The sequence below is a fragment of the Jaculus jaculus genome, chromosome 4 (assembly GCF_020740685.1).
Source record: "Jaculus jaculus isolate mJacJac1 chromosome 4, mJacJac1.mat.Y.cur, whole genome shotgun sequence".
NCBI classification, from domain to species: Eukaryota; Metazoa; Chordata; class Mammalia; order Rodentia; family Dipodidae; genus Jaculus; species Jaculus jaculus.
Window position 1 is genome coordinate 153079603 of NC_059105.1, and position 19308 is coordinate 153098910.

The 19308-nt window shown below is 44.2% G+C and overlaps 1 protein-coding gene and 1 non-coding gene across 2 annotated transcripts; both read right to left on the bottom strand.

Annotated features, from left to right (window-relative positions):
• Nucleotides 1-5733: 5733 nt before the first annotated feature.
• On the bottom strand, nt 5734-18834 carry Cpox (coproporphyrinogen oxidase). Its single transcript, XM_045148409.1, has 7 exons — nt 18327-18834; nt 15906-16049; nt 15548-15658; nt 13827-13968; nt 12660-12878; nt 7842-7946; nt 5734-7263 (listed from the first exon to the last, which is right to left on the bottom strand). Exons 1-7 carry the CDS (start codon nt 18832-18834, stop codon nt 7176-7178), a joined length of 1317 nt encoding a protein of 438 aa, XP_045004344.1. The 3' UTR covers nt 5734-7175.
• On the bottom strand, nt 11878-11960 carry Trnal-uaa. Its single transcript has one exon. It is a non-coding gene; the product is annotated as a tRNA-Leu (tRNA).
• Nucleotides 18835-19308: the final 474 nt, after the last annotated feature.

A 19308-nucleotide genomic window follows, 5' to 3' on the forward strand; every position in this document is an offset into this window, starting at 1 on the left:
CACGTTCAGGCGCCACTTGCCCCGTTCGGGCACCACTTGCCCCAGCCAGCAGGGAGTCAAACAAGGAAACTAGGGGAAAATTAACCTGAATGAAAAAAGGCAGACACAAGAAGGAGACTATGCTAGATGTTTGTCAAGGCCTCAAAGTCTTTATTTTTTACACAGTGGTTACACAGGGGAAGAAAAATGGGGGAATAAGCTGGCTGACATGATTTAGGGCTTTGGAATTGTCAGGAAACCTAGAGGGGATGTAATTAGGTGTTCATCTAATCTTGCCTCAATGGCTTAACATCCTGACTGCACCAGGCTTCACATCCTGACCATAAACTGGCCTTTTGCAAAAGATAAGATTCTGTAAGCAGTCTGCTGACCAACGTTCCAGAAGTACCTAACAGAAAGCTGGATGGACCAGCTTTCTGAGTAATGAGTCAGCTTATGAGCAGGCCCAGGCAAAATGGAGAGGCTTTTGCTCTATGGCTCCCGACACTCTGCTGGGTAAGACCGTTAATGACTTTTCTCCCCCAAAAGCCCATGGAGCAATTTCTAGCCCTATGACAGGCAGCTAGCTGAACCAGCAATTTTTTTTAAAGTATATTCTTTTATAATTTATTTATTTTTGTGTGTGTATGTGAGAAAGAGAGAGAGAGGCAGACAAAGAAAGAATAAGCACACCAGGGCCTCCAACCACGCAAATGAACTCCAGACACATGTGCCACTTTGTCCATCTGATTTATGTGGGTCCTGGGGAATCAAACCTGGGTCCTTTGGTTTTGCAAGCAAGCTCCTTAAGCACTAAGCCATCTCTCCAGCCCTGAACTAGTTATTTTTCTTAGTTAAGCTACAACATAAACTTCAAGAACTTGATAAATTGAATTGTATTCACATTTTGTACATGTGTTTAGGGGAATGCAGGGCTCCAACATGAATGAGATAGATTCTAGAAGGAATTATCTGATCTCATTCAAGTGAAAAATAGAAGTGGCCTTGACCAGTCCTGAGCACAAACTACTGACTTACAAATGAGCTGATCACTTACTACTAAATAACAGAGGCACTTAACCATTACAGCTTATCTGTAAACATCGTTAGATGTCTCACCAATTTCATAAGTCAGATATGAAGGGTGGAGTGGCAACCACGATGACTACAAAGCCCATTTGCTTTCCCAACTGTCTTTGTGCCAACTTGTTGAAACCATGACACAGGCATTATGCCAAATTTTATGTTCAAACGTGTTAGAAGGTAAAAGAGACACTAGGTGAAAGATACTTTAAACTATTGGTTGAGAGCTGGAGAGATGGCTTAGCAGATAAGGTACTTGCCTGTGAAGCCTAAGGACCCAGGTTAGATGATTCAGGTCCCACATAAGCCAGATGCACAAGGTGGTACCTACGTCTGGAGTTCATTTGCAGTGGTTAGCAGCCCTGGCATGCCCATTCTCTCTCTGTCTTTCTCTCTTCCCTCTCCATGTCTCAAATAAAAATAAAATAATACTGGTTGAATGAGTTTAACTTCCAGACTAGACCAGGAACATTGCTGGGAAAATGGAATGCAGTTAACTACCTTGTTCTGCTAGTATGTGTCAGTGTGAACCTGGTTTAGAACCACCTGTAGAAACAAGTCTGTGAAGTTTTCTGTTGTACAATGCATGACTTGGTTCCAGGAAATGACACAGGGAATTAGTCAAGCCATTTAGATCTATCTAGGCCCTATTGATGTGAGTATGCTAATTAAGATTTATTATGAAATTATAATTTAACATGTATTTCTTTGGGAACAACTAAGTTGTATAATGTGTGGTTTCAAATACATAATATTCGTGGCAGGAACACATTCTTAAATATAATTCCTAGATGAATTTTCAAGAGTTACACTTCTCTATCTGCCTCTTTCTCAAATAAGTAAATATTTTTAAAAAGGGTTACACTTGTAACACTGTTCTCATGAATCAGAAATAAGACAGCTACACATATATCCAAACCATATTAAGCTCGAATTCACAAAAGATTACAGAAATAGAGCTGTAAAACAAGTATTAACAAGTCATTCATAGGGAGTATTTTAAGTAAGGAACCCCCACTTTAAATATTGTGTACAGTGAACAATGAATGAATAGGTGAATAAAGACTATGATGCTATAAATAAAAATTAAATGTGCTAAAGGAATAGGAGAGGCTGTTTGCAGAAGTTTCTCGAGACTTGGACTGGGCACAAAGCAATGGGCAGAAACACAAGGGTCTGAGCAGAGATGGCACTTCCCGTAAGAGGAGCGTGCTGGAAGCTGGGGTGGGTCACAGCGTGACTGAGAGAGTGCTCAGAAAAACAAGTGTGCAAGTGAAGTGTGCATGGGAGAAATCCAAGCCGTAAGGCTGAAGAGAGGTAGGGGCCAGATGGTACACTGGATTCAATGTCGGGCTGAGTTTAAATTTTCTATAGAGTGCTTAGACTATTCAGCAGGGTAGTGACGGTGGGATTTGGGGAAATAATTCTGAAAGAAGGAATGGGGTCAGAGAAGTTGGGAACAGAGTGACTGGAGACAATATTGCAAAACTCAGGTGAGAGAGAACTTGAGAGTAAAGGCAGGTGGAGACAATGGAAATCGAAACCATTTCAAATGTAGACTCAACAGGAAATGTTTAGGGCAATGATAGAAGTAAAATCTATTTTGTGGTTTCCAGTGTAAAAAGGCTGAATAGAGGTTCTTTTGAATGATCACAAATTTCTTGACACTCCTCTTATACATAGGTGGAGCCTTCATTACTTTCCCCTGGAATGTGGACTTGCAGAAATGACTCGCGTGGAACCAGTGGAAGGTGGGGAAGTGGCTGGACAGACCTCGGTGCAGGACGACGAATCCAGCACACTGCTCCCCCTTGTCCCTTGCATTCTCAGCCCCCAGCAGGCCTGCAGTCCAAGGTGCGGACGGGGGCTTGTCTTTTACTTCGCCTAGCCTAGGCTCACGTGTATGAGGTTTCTAACACAGAGATGGGTTTCTGCTTTGGCAAATCATAACGTGGAAGGGTTAAGTCTGAAAGAAACAGCATTTGGCTTTCAGACCTGGCAGTGTTTTTGACGAGTGCGTGTGCGTGCGTGTACATACATATGGAGAACAGAAGGCACAGTTGTGTGTTTTTCTACTGCTCTCCACTTATTCTTTGAGACAGGGTTCCTTGATGAATCCAGAACTCATAGATTGGGCTAGACTAGCTAACCAGCTGGTGAGCCCCAAGAGTTCTGTCTCTCCGGAGCTGAGATTTCAGGTTCGCAGCACCACCATGCCCAGCATCAGGTGGGTGCTGAAGATCCAAACGCAGGTTCTCACGCTTACATAACAAGTGCTGTACCCCCTGGGCCGGCTCTCCAAGTTCCCCAAACCTGGTTCTCTTTCAACATGCGCAAGCATCCCATGCTCAGCCAAGTAGGTGTGTGCTGTGGCTCGGCTCGCAAAGGTTCCTGTAACACGGGCTTGGGCTCAGCATAATAGTTTCAAGGCGGTGGCACCCTGAAGAGTTGCAGGTCACACAGAGGTAGAAAAGTCAGGGGTCAGCAGTCAGTGATCACAAGAACGAAGTTGTAAAGCAAGTGCCCCCCTCACATGCTTGGTGACTTCTATCAATGGTCGTTTCCCTTCCCTCTTCTCTGCATATTGTGACCCAGCCAAGAAAACCTTTGCTTCAGGTCACACTGATGGGGCTGTCTGATCCAGAATATTTAGCATCCCAATTGACAAGCTAAATCCTTTTCTATATGAAATACTCAGTCACAACTATTCAACACAGCAACAGAAAGTCAACTAAAAGAGCACAGCAAGGAGATAGCGAGATACCTGCTCCAGCAGCCGCCCAACACCCCTGTGACCACTAATATGCCTGTGTGGGAAGGCAGAAGCTAGAATTTATGCCATTCGAGGATTGTTCCTCTCCTAGTATATTCAAAACAGTCGTAAGAGTTTAAAGGAGCCGGGCGTGGTAGCACGCGCCTTTAATCCCAGCACTCAGGTGGCTGAGGTAGAACTGCTGTCAGCTGGAGGCCAGCCTGAGATGACACAGTGAATTCCAGGTCAGCCTGGGCTACGGTGAGACCCTACCTCAAAAAAAATTTTTTTAAAAGGCTGGAGAGATGGCTTAGTGATTAAACATTTGCCTGTGAAGCCCAAGGACCCATGTTCAAGGCTCGATTCCCTAGGACCCACATTAGCCAGATGCACAAGGGGGCGCACGAGTCTGGAGTTCATTTGCAGTGGCTGGAGGACCTCGTGCTCCCATTCTATCTTCCTCTTTCTCTCTCTGTCACTCTCAAATAAATAAAAATAAACAACTTTTTTTAAAAAAATTGAAGAAATTCACTATGAAAAATAGTAGAATTGGGCTGGAGAGATGGCTTAGCGGTTAAGCACTTGCCTGTGAAGCCTGAGGACCCCGGTTCGAGGCTCGGTTCCCCAGGTCCCACGTTAGCCAGATGCACAAGGGGGCACATGCATTTGGAGTTCGTTTGCACTGGCTGGAGGCCCAGGTGTGCCCATTCTCTCTCTCCCTCTCTCTGCCTCTTTCTCTCTCTGTCTGTTGCTCTCAAATAAAAATAAACAAAAAAAATTAAAAAAAAAAACAGTAGAATGGTTCATTGTTCTAATAGTCTACAACTTTTTTCCATCAATAGTAAGAAGTCATGGTTACTGAAGAACTTGAAAATGGATGCAGAGAAAACTTTAAATTTCATCTTATCCAGCTTCCTGTCCCTAAAAGCCTTAAATATTATGAAATTGGCCACTGCCTATATGCAACTTGTTTTTCCGTGTTGGAAAACAAACCCAAGGCCTCATTCATGCTAGGTAAGCACTCTGCCACCAAGCCACATACTCAGCTCAACTTCTTATTTTTTAAAAGGTCAACAGGTTTGTTTTCAACATCTGTTTGTATGATTTTTTTCCAAATTTGCCTTTATTTTAAAAAATTAAACATTTGTTATTATGAAAATATTATTATTGTGATTCACATACATAATTTAAAAAACAAAGATGTTTGGTATCAAATTCAATTAAATTTTTTTTCTAATTTTTACCTATTTAAGAGGGAGGGAGGGAGGGAGGGAAGGAGGGACAAAATGGATGTGTAGGGCCTTTAGCCACTGCAAACAAACTCCAGATTCATGTGCCACCATGTGCAACTGGCTTACATAGGATCTGGGGAATCAAACCTGGGTCCTTAAGCTTCTCAAGCAAGTGCCTTAACCACTAAGCCATCTCTCCAGACCAGATTTTGATAAATGTACGCAATGTAATAATCACCACCTCTGTGAAGATACAGAATACAAAAGAAATTCTCTACCTCCAGCCTCTGGCAACCACTGAAGTTCCTTCCCTCACAGAAGTTCTCACTTGTTTACTGTTTTCTGTAAGTCACAATACAGTAGGCGATTTTGATGGTATGCACATTGTTACAATTATCAATAGTTATTTCTTTTCACTGCTGAGTGCTTTCATGTTTCTATGAGTTACAAAACATGTATTCACACATCTGCTGATTGGCCATTTGTTCCTAATTTTGTCTGTGATTTTTAAAAATGCTACAAATTAGCTGGGCATGGTGGTGCATGCTTTTAATCCCAGCACTCAAGAGGCAGAGGTAGGAGAATCGCCATGAATTCGAGGCCACCCCGAGACTACAGAGTGAATTCTAGGTCAGCCTGGGCTAGAGTGAAAGCCTATCTTGAGAAAAAAAGAAAAAAGCTACAAAGTTAAGTATAGTATTTTTATTGGGTAAAATACTTCAGCATACAGATGTATAGTTGTAGTAATGAGAAATGCATGTTTTGTTTCTGTATCAATTATCCCAACAAAATAAAGAATATACATACTTATTATTATTTAGTAACAAATTTTATTAGTTGGATCTACTGTAGAACATGTTGAGGAATGTGTACATTTTTCTAGTCCTAAAAGAGCCACACAGCACACACAAATCACATACATCCAACATATTTCAGGATAATATTTAAATATATGTGAGACTCTGCCTCTTACAAGCTTCAATATATTAGGAATCAAATAAAACAATGCATCCATGCTATCACACAGATAAAGAATCATACATTAAGAGTTTTGTTATGGTTTTTCTCTTAAGAGATAAGAGTTGCAGAATCTCTAATCTGAAAGACAGAACATTTTAATTAGTCTATTTTCAAAACAAAAGAAAACTATGAAACACCTACATGCCGTACTCATTCCTTTTAGCTAAAAAGGAAAATGTTTTTATTTCATTTTCCAAATGAAAAACATTTCCTAAATTCATGTCTCGTAATTGTTCTTAGACATCCATAAAGAAACGTCTGAAAGACAAACAACCTGTAAGTATCAGAATCCAGGGATATAAGCTTCGCTAGGAAAAGTTTAGAGAATCCCAACATTAATAGATTATAGTTGCATAGAAGTCAAACTTACAACATAGATGTCCCTTATTTAAATAACAGTAATGTCATTTAGAGTTGTAAACAACAGGGAATCTTGAACACATGAAGAGACTAAAAACATTCAGGTATTCCTAAACCCTTATCATTATGAAAATATATTTTACATCATTCTGGTCTGTAGAGGAAGCTGGATTAAAATTAGAGACTTCAGGAATGACAAAACTATCCTCAAGATGAATTCTAAAATTATCAAGGAGGACAGCTCCTCTGAAGTAATAAAGACAAAATGTGTCTCTGGCGTGTTTCTGTGGCAGTGACTGTGACTTTAAGAAGCACAAACAAGGCGAGAGAACTTTCTTGGTGCATTTTAGAACTCGGATTCTCTTATCTTCATACTTGGAAACTGAATGTCAACTTTTATAAATTTCTCATGTAAAGTGAAAATAAAAGTATAACTAAGAACCGGGTGTGGTGCCGCACACCTTTAATCCCAGCACTTGGGAGGTAGAGCTAAGAGGATGGCCATAGTTCGAGACCAGCCTGAGACTACATAGTGAATTCAGGTCAGCCTGGACTACAGTGAGACCCTATCTCAAAAAAAAAACAATAGTACAATTGTGACATTTGACTTCACAACCCATCACTGCCACCTTACCACCCATTAATGACAAGATCCCAAACACTAAGGCACGGAGAACTGAGAGCCACACGGTGGCAACAGTGACTGCCAATGGAGAGGGGACACACCCTGTGCCCACCACATTCCAGCGTCAATGCACCCAGTCCCTAGGATGGCGCAGGACTTCCAGGATCTCCGCTTCTTTGGAATTCTCTGAGGGCGAATGCATGTATTCCCATCTATGCATGTCCAAAACAAAAAGCACAAAATGTAATAAAAAACTAACAGGAAATGCCACACCTATTTAAATGAATGAAACATAAAAGCCCAAGAGGAAAGAAACAGTGTCACGTTCTTCTGCCTCTCCTGTGCCTAGCATGCCTGGTACCCACCATACTCAGAGAAAATAATTTGCTGCCTGAGTAAAATGTCTAAATTCTTGGACATATGTGGGGTTAATAGTAGTATTCCAGGACCAAAATACACTTTTCCTGCAACGAGGATCTCATGGTGTGCAGGGCCTCAGCAGGTGCTTGCGTGACTCTAAGGCACAGCTCTTCCCAGAAACGCGGGGACAGCTAACTTCATCCCACCAGTCTCCACTCCTTCCTCTCAGACCCAAAGCTATGACAATCACCCTTGTAAGATCCAATTTGATTTGCCTTATCTGGCCATAATTTTCTTATAAAATCAGCAAAATTAAAACCAATGAAGAATCTTAGGTAAGACATTGCCATTACTAATATGCGCATTTTTTGGGGGGACAACTGAATGTGGGGGTGAGTGTACAAACAACTATGAAGAATGATCTCCTTACCGGGCAGTCAGAGGTAAAGACATCAAGATGCTTTCGATCCTGGATCCTGGAACGGAGAGGCCAAACTTTGTGCCCCGATCATATACCAGATTAAATTCTACATACCTGTCATAAAGATATCAAATAACAGTAAGACCTTACTGAGGAAAATCCTTCAGAAATTCATGAGGAATACTTAAAGGGGAGCTTTTCCACCAACCCATCAGCTGGAAGCAGCACAAAGACACCAGCTGACAGCTCACTGGGCTCTCGCCATCTGGAAAGCATGAATAAAAGGGTATTCTACCCACCAAACAATAGGATATAGATTCTGTCCCAACACGCAGCAACTGCCAAGTAAGAAGGTTATGTTTTCCCAGAAATAAACAGAATAGACTCAAAGCTGGGACCACTGATACACAATGGTAACGCAGTTCCTCTGGTTCTCACCACACTGAGATGTTTCAGAGTAAAGGATTTCATGTAGGGCTGGACTGCTGAAACCAAAGGCCAGCTTCAGCTAGGAGCAGCCGATCAATAATGATTAGTATTGTCCAGATACTCCTTTTTCTTAAAATACTAGTAGTATTAAGAAACACTGGCATATTTTATTCCTTCTCTAAATTTATAGTCACCATGACAAAAGGGGCTAATTTGCATTACAGTGGGGTTGTTTTGTTTTGTTTTTAATGAAAATGTCTCTGACATCAACTTAAACTAGATTCAGAGTTAATTTTGTCCAAGTTTTCCATAAAACTGTCAGAGAAAAAGCTCTAAAATCAATCGAGCCCACAAATCTACCTTTAACATCACAGGCTATAAAAAGGTCTCTTTAGGGCTGGAGGGATTGCTCAGTGGTTAAGGTGCTTGCCTCCAAAGCCTAAGGACCCATGTTTGATTCCCTAGTACCCACAAAATGCCAACTGCACAAAGTGGCACATGCATCTGGAATACATCTGAAATGGCTAAAAGCGCCGGCATGCCCACTGTCTCTGTTTGTCTCTCTTCTCTCTACCTCTCTCTGCTTGCAAATAAATATTTTTTTTTAAAAAAAAGATCTCTTCAAAACCATGATTCCCACTACCCTAAAGAATTTAGAATAATCATAAAAGTAAAAATGTCTATAAGCAGTCTCCCTTCCTGATCATTTCTCAAATTATTCAGAAACTACTTGTGGCCCTAACTTCATTCAGCTATTCTTATACAACCCTCAGGCTGTTTTTAAACTCACCACAGCAAAATGTTCCCCTGAATCCTACAGAACTTCACCTCCGGAAGGGCACATTTCTGTGTGGAATTCTATCTCCATGGATTTCTTTCAGAGTTCTGTAACAGTGCTAATTTAGCACCAAGTGGCTTGCATGTATTAATGACTAGATTATACTTTCTTATTCCTATCTCAAAAGGTAAATAAATCTTTTAAACTAATTCCTAAAACCATGGAAAAGGACTAGAGCTAAAAGGATTTCAGCACTTACTGTAGAAAAGGCTTTTTTCCTTTCTGAAGCATGACCTGTAACAGATGCTGGGACTGAAGACCTGCTGTCAAAACTCTAGTGCAGGAGCTCTTGAAACCTTCTCCGGTAACAACCCTGTGCTCCTGTCCTGAGTCAATGACCCTCTCCCCAGCGCTTGCTGGACTCCCACCAACTTTCACTTAGATCTGATCTTGATCTCTCTCTCTCTCTCAATCAACCAATCTCAATCCCTCTCTCCCTCCCTCTCTCTCCCTCCCTCCCCCCCCCTCTCTATACATATATATATGTATATATATTACATAAGTATTAAAAATTTATTATAATCATAATATCATATTATAAAATATATATATCCTTTCTGAGCTAACTATAAATCATAGACTTTGACAAACTCCTTTGGTTTAAAAAATATCTGTGTTTTTTTCCTGCTGCCCTTTCCCAAAATACACCAAGACACAAGTTAGTCCAAAGCCTTTAGTTTCTATTCTCCAGTAAAAAAGATGACTATGAGGGCTGGAGAGATGGCTTAGAAGTTAGGCGCTTGCCTGTGAAGCCTAAGGACCCTGGTTCGAGGCTGGATTCTCCAGGACCCACGTTAGCCAGATGCATAGGGGATTGCACGTGTCTGGAGCTCGTTTGCAGTGGCTGGATGCCCTGGCGCGCCCATTCTTTCTCTCTATCTGCCTTTTTATGTCTCTGTCTGTTTCTTTCAAATAAATAAATAAAAATAAGCCAAAAAATTATTTAAAAACAAGAAGAGCACAAAATTCTTTTTAAAAAAAAGATGACTACGAGACTGAGGTTGAAGGTCTAGGAAGAGTACAGTAGTAACCAAGGCAACTGGCTACATGGGATGACAAGGACAGGAAGACTCATAGCGGAGGGTGGGAGAGACTGGCAGCAGTGATCCACAAAGGACATGCAGCAGGGGTTGTAAATGTACTGAAAGGTACTGAAGCCAGGGCTGCTATCTACAGTCTCTGCCGCATAGTCCAGTGGAGTTATCTTAACCCCCCAGAGTCTATTACCATCTTCCAGCCCAGAGATAAGGTGACAGAAAGAGCCTCTCTTTAAAGATTACTCACCGCGCATGCCACAGAGAACTAATCTAAGAGTCCAGACTTCTGCTTAGCTCAAAAGATACCACATATGCAAGGATACACGCACAACGAAACTGTCATCAAAGGATATTGTAAAAAATAACAGAATGAAAAAAAATCATTGCCGCTATATCTAAGACGTAGAAAAGGTTTCACTTAATTCGTGTTCACAAAACTTTCCAACTTTGCATAGGAAACCAATGCACAGCTGTAACACCTTGTTTTCCACAAAATTTAAAGTTTTCCTTAGGTAGGTTTTCCCCACCCGGCTCTGAGTGCCTGCTAACCTCACAAGCCCAAGATAAAAGTAAAGAGAAAGAACAAGAGTGGCAAAGATATGCTGAAAAATTATGAAGGGAAATGTCTACAAACATATTGCCTAATCAACTCACATATCAAGTTGACATGCAGGGACCAGACAGCCTAACGATTGCAAAAAGTAATAAACTAAAAGGATAAGCTCCACCATGTATCTGTAAACTTAGAACACTAAGTTGACCCCTTCAAGGCAAAAGCTTTTACTTGCCATTTTAGTACCCAAAGCATCAGGTGCCTGGGAGAATGAGCATAAAATAGACAACGGATTTTATAGCTCTGAAGTAGGGATGTGCTTGTGATTAAAACAGTCAAGAAACTGCCGTGGGCTGGCAGGGCACACACATGAGGAGACTGACGTGAACACATGGTTGAAAATGGCCTTCTGGCCACAGCTGACTTCAGCAAGCCTCAGAGCAGGTACCAGTGTAAAAAGCAACAGCTGTTGGACTTTTGTTGATTTGGTGTCTCATTTTTTCTTTAATTCATCCTTTTTATGGCTGCTGATTCAATACAAATAATTTACACTTAACGATAAATTTTACTTTTTTTTGGACTCCTGATTATGTATCATCCCTGTGTTAGGCATTTTGCATCTTCCTGGCCCCACGCCCAACCAAATACATGTGAGATGTGTGCAGTTATCCTTTTATTGATGGTAAGGCACACTCACAAGGTTGATTCAGCAACCTAATGTGATAAAGCAGGTCAAGTAAGATTCCAGATGTGAAATTGAACCATCATGACTTCTAAACTAATAGCTACTTTAAGATGAAAAAGAAAAAAAGACACCAAATCAACAAAATTCCAAAAACTTAAGTGATGCCATATCCTGGCATAAGGATGGAGGGCAACACCAAGATACCAAAAGAAACCAGTTGAATCACACTCCACAGGTACTCACATACATGCCTATTGAGTCTCAAGTAAATAAGTGGACTCAATGGACCTTCTTATTTTAGACAGTGCTATTAAATTCTTTTTTTTTTTTTTTTTTTTTTTTTTGCTTTTTCAAGGTAGGGTCTCACTCTGGCCCAGGCTGACCTGGAATTCACTATGTAGTCTCAGGGTGGCCTCGAACTCATGGCGATCCTCCTACCTCTGCCTCCCAAGTGCTGGGATTAAAGGCGTGTGCCACCATACCTGGCTAAAGAAAAGCTCATATACCAGGAGTGGGGTTCGAACCCACGTGGACATATGTCCATTGGATCTTAAGTCCAACGCCTTAACCACTCGGCCATCCTGGTGCAGACAAATTCATTCTTAATATTTATCTGGTTATGAAAAGAAAATAGGGGCGAGAGAGATGGTTTAGTGGTTAAAGCACTTGTATGCAAAGGCAAAGCACCCAGGTTCTATTCCCCAAGACCCACTTAAGCCAGATGCACAAGGGGGCACATGTGTCTGGAGTTTGTTTGCAGTGGCTGGAGGCCCTGCCACACCCATTCATTCCTTCTCTTTTTCTGACCCCCCCAAACAAGTAAATAAAATTAAAATAAGTTAAAAAGTATTTAAAGAAAAAAGGTGGCTGCTTCCAAACTGTGCCAACTGATCTTAAAAAGAACGCCTTGGGGGCTGGAGAGATGGCTTAGCGGTTAAGTGCTTGCCTGTGAAGCCTAAGGACCCCGGTTCAAGGCTTGATTCCCCAGGACCCACGTTAGCCAGATGCACAAGGGGGCGTATGCATCTGGAGTTCATTTACAGTGGCTGGAGGCCCTGGCGCACCCATTCTCTCTCTCTCTCTCTCTCTGTCACTCTCAAATAAATAAATAAAAATGAACAAAAAAATTTAAAAAGAGCACCTTAAAAACAAAACGTTTTAAAAATAGAAATTAAGATGTGTGTACTAACGTGATTATTACAAAGCATCTGCCCACAACAACACAACACCCTGCTTCAGAGCTGCCCGGTCTCCCTCAATTACTCAGTGTTACCACGTCACTCACCGTCCTCTCCTGAGTTGCTGCCACAGCTTCTCCTGGGGGGTAAAGGCATCGTCACAGTGCTTTTCCACAAGGGGAACGTAAGAGGGAACCACAGCCTCGGCACAGCTCTTCACAAAGCGGAACACCTCCTCCGGGGATGGAGAGTTGAGGTCATCGAAAAATATGCCCCCGATGCCCCTCCGCTCCCCGCGGTGCGCGATGAAGAAGTAGTCATCGCACCTGGAACACACAGCACAGTCAGGGCAGGGCCACGACAGCAAGCCGCTGGCCAGCTCTCCCGAGGCTGTCACCCACTGACAAAGAGCTTGGACTTTTATCTGCAGAGCAGGCAACGAACACATGTCTATCTAAAGGATATGGAACCCTAGGAACTTCAGTGAAAAGAGCGACAGGGTCCAAGATGGCCAGAGCACTTCTTGAAACCAGTGACGCTGCTGCTCTCACAAGCACAGATGCTTTTGCAGGAGAAGACAGGAGTCTTGGAATAATGACAGCAGCCAGGGGAAACCCTAAGCCAAGTCAATTTTGTATTCACCAAAGAGGGATACTGTAAACAAGGTGAAGTTCGGAAGCAATGGAGTGTAGTGAGTCTACTGCATGCACAACTGAAGGAAGGGCAGGTGGAAGAAACTGGTCAGTGTAAATTGTCATGTATGGTGAAGTCTCCCTTTGGGAGCCAACACAGGAAATCCATCCATCCTACACTTACCAAAACATGCTTCCTAACTGCTAAACGCTGTAAACATGTAGAAGAGTCTGTAACCTGAAAAAAGTACCTCCAATGGTCTCTATATATAACTAGTGTCCCCAAATAGAGAACTGTTCTCATAAAAGATCACCTCAAATGGAGTCTCAGTAGCTTAAAGTCATCTGGGATGAGAATTCAAAAATCCCACCATACGATCACAGATTCTGATTCCCAACCATCAATCACTTTTAGTTTACATCATTCTACCATTCCATTTATCATTTAGAATTAAAAAACAAGGTATTACTATCTAAAACATATAAACATCCAGATATTTTAAGCACATAGTTTCTTTTGGAAATTTAGAACTGGTATTCTACTAATGAGCAAAGCAAAGCCGTTTGACCTTCCTAAGCTGAAGGAGGTACTTAAAAGAATAGCACGTGTACTCAGCACACAAAGTTCATACCTTCACGTACCATTTTTTAAATTTAGGGTAGAGATCTGGCCCATGCTTGTCACAAGCCTCCTTCAGCGTGCGGTGAAAGTGGACGGCATCTTCTTGGTCCAAGTACATTGGAGTGAGGTCACATCCGCCACCAAACCACCAGTGCTTGTTACCTACCAAAGGAAGACTCCTGGTTCAACGTGGCCTGAACTGCATTTGCAAACTCAGTGCAGCAGCTGAATGTGTTAAGCCAGAAATAGGTGGTAATCAAAAAACAAGAAATGGAATTTTAGCTCTGAAGGAGAGTAAAACAGAGACGGGCAAGACAAAGCAACTACAGAACAAAAAGGAAGCAGGGAACTATCGAGGGAGGGAGGAGGGAGGGGGCGCAAGCAGAGAAGCAGGGCAGTGAATGGGAAAGCCACTCCGGCTGCCTAGGCCACGCTCTCAATGCTGGCTGTACATGAAGGTTCACACGAGGAGCGAAGCAGCCTCAGCTAAGTCATGATTTCAAAAAGCAAATTTCTGGCTCGGACATGTACAGTTGATAAAAATCTCCCCCAGGAGATTCCAATGCTCCTAATATTAGGAGCAACCCCTCGGCCAATGACATCCCCTCAACTACCCCACAAAGGGTAAAAGCACCCACCGAGGGCGCAGCCGGCCATGAGAACAGTGGCTGCAGGAGCTCACTCCGGTCTAGGAGCTGTCAATGCCAGTTCCCGCAAAATGAGCGCAAAGTAACAGGTTAACGTGATTTGTCTCTTAAGATTTCATTTTCACAAGTTAAAATGTGAACACACTTATATGGCACATGTATCCAATCTTTTTTATTATCTTCAGTGCTTGGATCAAACCCAGAACATGTTAAGAACATGGTCTACCACTGAACTATATACTCTTAGCTAAAGTAACCAGCTTAAAAACATTAAAGATTGAACAAAACGGAGTAACTTCAGGATGAAAACATAAAGTGACTTTAAACACCATCCCCCTCAGAGACCCCAGCAAAAGCAGCATGGCAGTGCACAGGTGCTCTGACACCTGGGAACACATGGCCCTGCTGAAGGGTGACAGTCCTGGGAGGACATGCGTGAGGCCTCACCAAGTGCACCAGGTTCTTAAAACCAATGGTAATGTCATGGCAACAAGGCACATGAAACCATAAAAACATGTTCTCCATTTCAACTTAACCTCATGCATAAGGCCTTCCTTCAGATATAAGTGCATATTTCTAAAAAGTCCTGTGTGCAGCTTCCAGTTTAAGTTCACTCATTCTCTCCATGTTGGAGAAGTATGGCAGGTCAGTGCGTAACACCTGCAGTTTTCATATGGGGTGCTTACTCCACTGCACCCGTCAAGGAATAAGCCTCCATATTCCGCCTGAAAAACCTCATTTGGGGGGCTGGAAAGATGGCTTAGCGGTTAAGTGCTTGCCTGTGAAGCCTAAGGACCCCGGTTCGAGGCTTGATTCCCTAGGATCCACGTTAGCCAGATGCACAAGGGGGCGCACGTGTCTGGAGTGCATTTGCAGTGGCTGGAAACCCTGGTGTGCCCATTCTCCCTCTCGTTCTCTCTCTGTCCCTCTCTGTCTGTCGCTCTCAAATAAATAAGTAAAAATAAACAAAAAAATTTTTTAAATCCTCATTCAGTTTATGTACATCCTTTTTTGTTGTTAGATGGGACATCTTTTGACCCGTTTTAAAATACAGACCTGCACAACCAAACTTCCCCCATTCTCAGGATGCCTACCATCAGCCTCTTCTACTTCAAAGTATCTGTAGTTGAAGTGCATCGTGGGAGCATGAGGATTCGTGGGGTGGATTACAGAGCTCACGCCCATAGCAGTAAATGGCAGTTTACCTGGAGAGTCAAAGACACAGTGAGATGCAATCACTTGGCTTGACAGAAGTTATATAACGGTAATGTAAGCTCTGAGTCGATTACCATCCCTTGTAAGCTTATCTTAAGATATAATTGTTGCAATTATATGCTTATCACACATATGCCCCCAAACAGCTTTTCCAGAAACTATATCTATGATATAAATACAAGTGATTAGGGAAAAGGTTTGCAAGAACTAGTAAAGACTCAACATTAGCTGATTTACCATCTTTAATCTTCAGCACTTTTCCTCTGCCTTTCATCTGTTTTGCTGCTTCCTCAGAAAGATTCCCATGGACAACAGAAATGCTCACTCCGGCCTTTTCAAAAACACGGCCATCCTGCAGCACACAGGTGATGCCTCCACCTCCTGCTCACAGTAGAAACGACAGGATACATGAGGACCAAAAATTAAAAACCCAAAACAACACTTGCTGCTGTTGTTGGGATTAGGAGTTATCTTCTTCCTCTATTTCAAAATCATCTACCATAGTATATTTATTTTTAAAAGTGTAATAAAAGTAGAAAATTAGTTTAGCTTTATGTCATAGGCTACTATTGATGGCTAGGCAAATAAGGGACCTCACACAAACTAAAATATTTCTTCCACATTCTCATGCTATTATCTAAAGTAAATCACTGGAAGAGGCTTCCTTCAAATCCTATTAAGAATAGAATCTAAGGGGATGAAGAGATGGCTTAGCAGTTAAGGTACCTGCCTGGGAAGCCTAAGAAATCTTGTTCAAATCTCCAGGTCCTACATAAGCCAAATGCACAGCGGTGTAAGCGCACAATGTCACACATGTACACAAGGGGGCACATGAGTCTTGAGTTCATTCACAGCAGCAAAAGACCAGTCTCTCTCTCTTGTCTCTCTTCCTCTCCCTCCCTCCCTCCCCCACTCACACACACACATCTGCCTCTTTCCAATAAATAAAATAAAGAAAATTAAAAAGAATCTGTTATGGCACAGAACAGAAAGCTGAAGTCACAGGTAGGATTGGTATACTTGAATGGTGTGCTATTATTACTGAATTTAAGAGACCCTTATTAGTTCAAATCTTTTTGCTCAATTTGTCATTTGCCTTTTAATTTTGTTTGTAGTCTAAAAACAATAAATATTCAGACTCTTACAGGATTCAGAACTTTACATTGAGTAAGACACACATGATTACTTAGGTAATATTAGAACCTTTTCTTTAAGACATTGGGATCACCACAAAGCCATTTTTTCATGAAGGTTCATGTGTGGCTTGTTTTATTTCTAAATGCTTTTAAGGATGTCTGGGTCATAGGAAGGTTTTTGCACATTCCAAATGAGAAAACTAAAGTTGAAGGGGGAAAAACACCACCTCCAAAATCACACAGCTGACGAGAGTAAAAATAATTTTTCCAAGTGCTGTCCATTTTTCCAACATTCTAAGAACTTCACATATATTCAAGTCTTCTACCACGTATACACAGATACTACTTTAGTTCATAAGCGAAGGAACAGAGGCACACAGAAAATAAATAAATAAAGCAACACCCAGGGCTCACACAGCTAGCTCGTCTTGAGGCTGTGTCCTGGTTCTGTGGCCTTCACTAGAAAGCCCTGCAAAACAGAAGTACTATGAAAACAGACTGTCATTTTATGTAGCTGTGGCAAAAAAAAAAAAAATCACTATTCAATAATCGTTGGTGAAAACACACTTGTGTTTCCAGCTGGGAAAAAGTCAGGGATCCTTCAAGTTTATGACCAAGATGGGCGATGGGCGTTCGCAGTCGAGAAAACAACATGGTCACACATATATGACTATAGGAATTGGGTCTCAATGCTTAAATATTTCGGTGTTTTAAAGAACTGCTTTCCTCCACGAAATCTGAAAGGAGCACTTAGAACGTCTACTGAAAAGCCAGTGACGCATCTCTTGTGCAACATGAGTGAGGAGAATCTTGACAGCTCTAGAGGAAGAGTCAGGGAGCCCCAGTTCCCTTCTATCCACGCGGGGACAGTGACAAGGGCACCCAGAGGAGGAGGTGAAATGCGGGGTAAGGTCTCCGTCCAGCACCTACATTCTAACATGAAGCTTATTAATCTCAAATATTTCTTTTTTAAAAAAATTATTTATTAAGCCGGGCGTGGTAGCGCACGCCTTTAATCCCAGCACTCAGGAGGCAGAGGTAGGAGGATCGCCGAGAGTTCGAGGCCAACCTGAGACTACATAGTGAATTCCAGGTCAGCCTGAACTACAGTGAGAAAAAAAAAAAATTATTTATTTACTTAAGGGGGGGAGTTGAAAGAATGGCAGATAAGAAAGTGGCTGCAAACGAACCCCAGAGGCATGCGCCACCTAGTGCAGCCGGCTTACGTGGGTGCCGTGGAATCGAACCTGGGTCCTTTGGCTTTGCCCGCAAGCCCCTTAGCCGCTAAGCCTCAACTATTTCTTAATAGACCCATGGAAAGCGCCACTGTGGCTGGCAAATGTTCTGAAATGGTCAGTGCCAGGTTACCGGCGGGCCTGGGTCCCCACCTGGCAGCGGAGAGCTCCGAGTCGATCTTCTTCAAGGGGGTCCCTTCTGGCGCAGCAGCCCCTGCCCACTTGAGAGCCACCCTCTGCCCGCACCCCAACCCCGCCCCCGGCCCGCCCGCGCGCCGCCGCCTCACCTTCCTTCCTCTCCCAGCGGTCCACCGAGAAGCTGGCGGCGCCGTCCACCCGCGCCAAGGCCCGGCACACCTGTGCCTGCGTCTCCAGGATCATCAGCTCCATCTTGGTCTTCATGTCCTCGGGCCGCCGGCGCAGCTCGCGCAGGTCGGTCACGGGCGAGGCCATGAAGGAGCCGCAGCGACGCGTCAGCTCGTCGGGCTCCTCGTCGTCGTCGTCGCCGCCGCGCCGGCCCGGCGAGCGGCCCCGCGTGGTGCCCGAGCTCCGGGGCACCATCTCCGCGCGCTGCACGTGCCCGAAGGCGGCGGCCGCCAGCCCCGTCATCCCGGCCAGCGCGGCCGCCAGCCCGGCGCCCAGGCGGCCGCGAGCGCCCAGGCTCCCGGGGCCGTGCCGCAGCCCGCGGCGGTGCGGGGCGCAGGCGGGGCCCGGGGGCCGGCAGAGGCGCGCGACCCGCGGCCAACCGCAGCCGCCCCGCGCCGCGCGCCACCAGGGCCCGGCGAGCGCTGCCATTGCCGCCGCCGCCGCCGCCGCCGCGCCCGCCCGCGCCGCTCTTCGCCCGACGCTCGGCCCAGAAACGCGAAGCGCTGGATGAGGAGAGCTCGTGCCGCGGGCGGGCGGGCGCGCGGACGGAGCGCGGGGCACGCTGGGAGTTGTAGTCCGCCCGGGTCTCGGGCCGAGGCGTCCCGGGGACGCGGAGATAAGCACCCCGCCCCGCCCCACCGAGGCGGGAGGACCCGGCGGCCGCGGCCCGCGGGGGAGCTGGAGGTGTGCGCTGGGACGGCGCCCATAAGCGAGGCGGAGGGCTCCTCTGCTGACTCACCGCGGCCCGCCGAGCGAGGCGGGAAGGCGGAGGACCCACGCGAGCGGGAGCGTGGCGCAGCAGTGCCCCGGGCTCGCGGCCGGGGGATGCCCCTTCACCGCTAGATCGCGCTTGTGTCCCACACTGACGAACAGGACTGAAATGCACGCATCCCGCTGGGGGGT

Bases quoted from the DNA above. Each gene is read 5' to 3' on its own strand.
- Cpox (XM_045148409.1), bottom strand. From the start codon at position 18,834: ATGGCAGCGCTCGCCGGGCCCTGGTGGCGCGCGGCGCGGGGCGGCTGC. The intron at 12,879-13,826 runs GTACGTGAAGGT...TGTGTGTTCCAG, and splicing joins TACCCTAAATTTAAAAAATG to GTGCGATGACTACTTCTTCA. The intron at 7,264-7,841 runs GTAAGGAGATCA...GGACATGCATAG, and splicing joins TCTTTACCTCTGACTGCCCG to ATGGGAATACATGCATTCGC.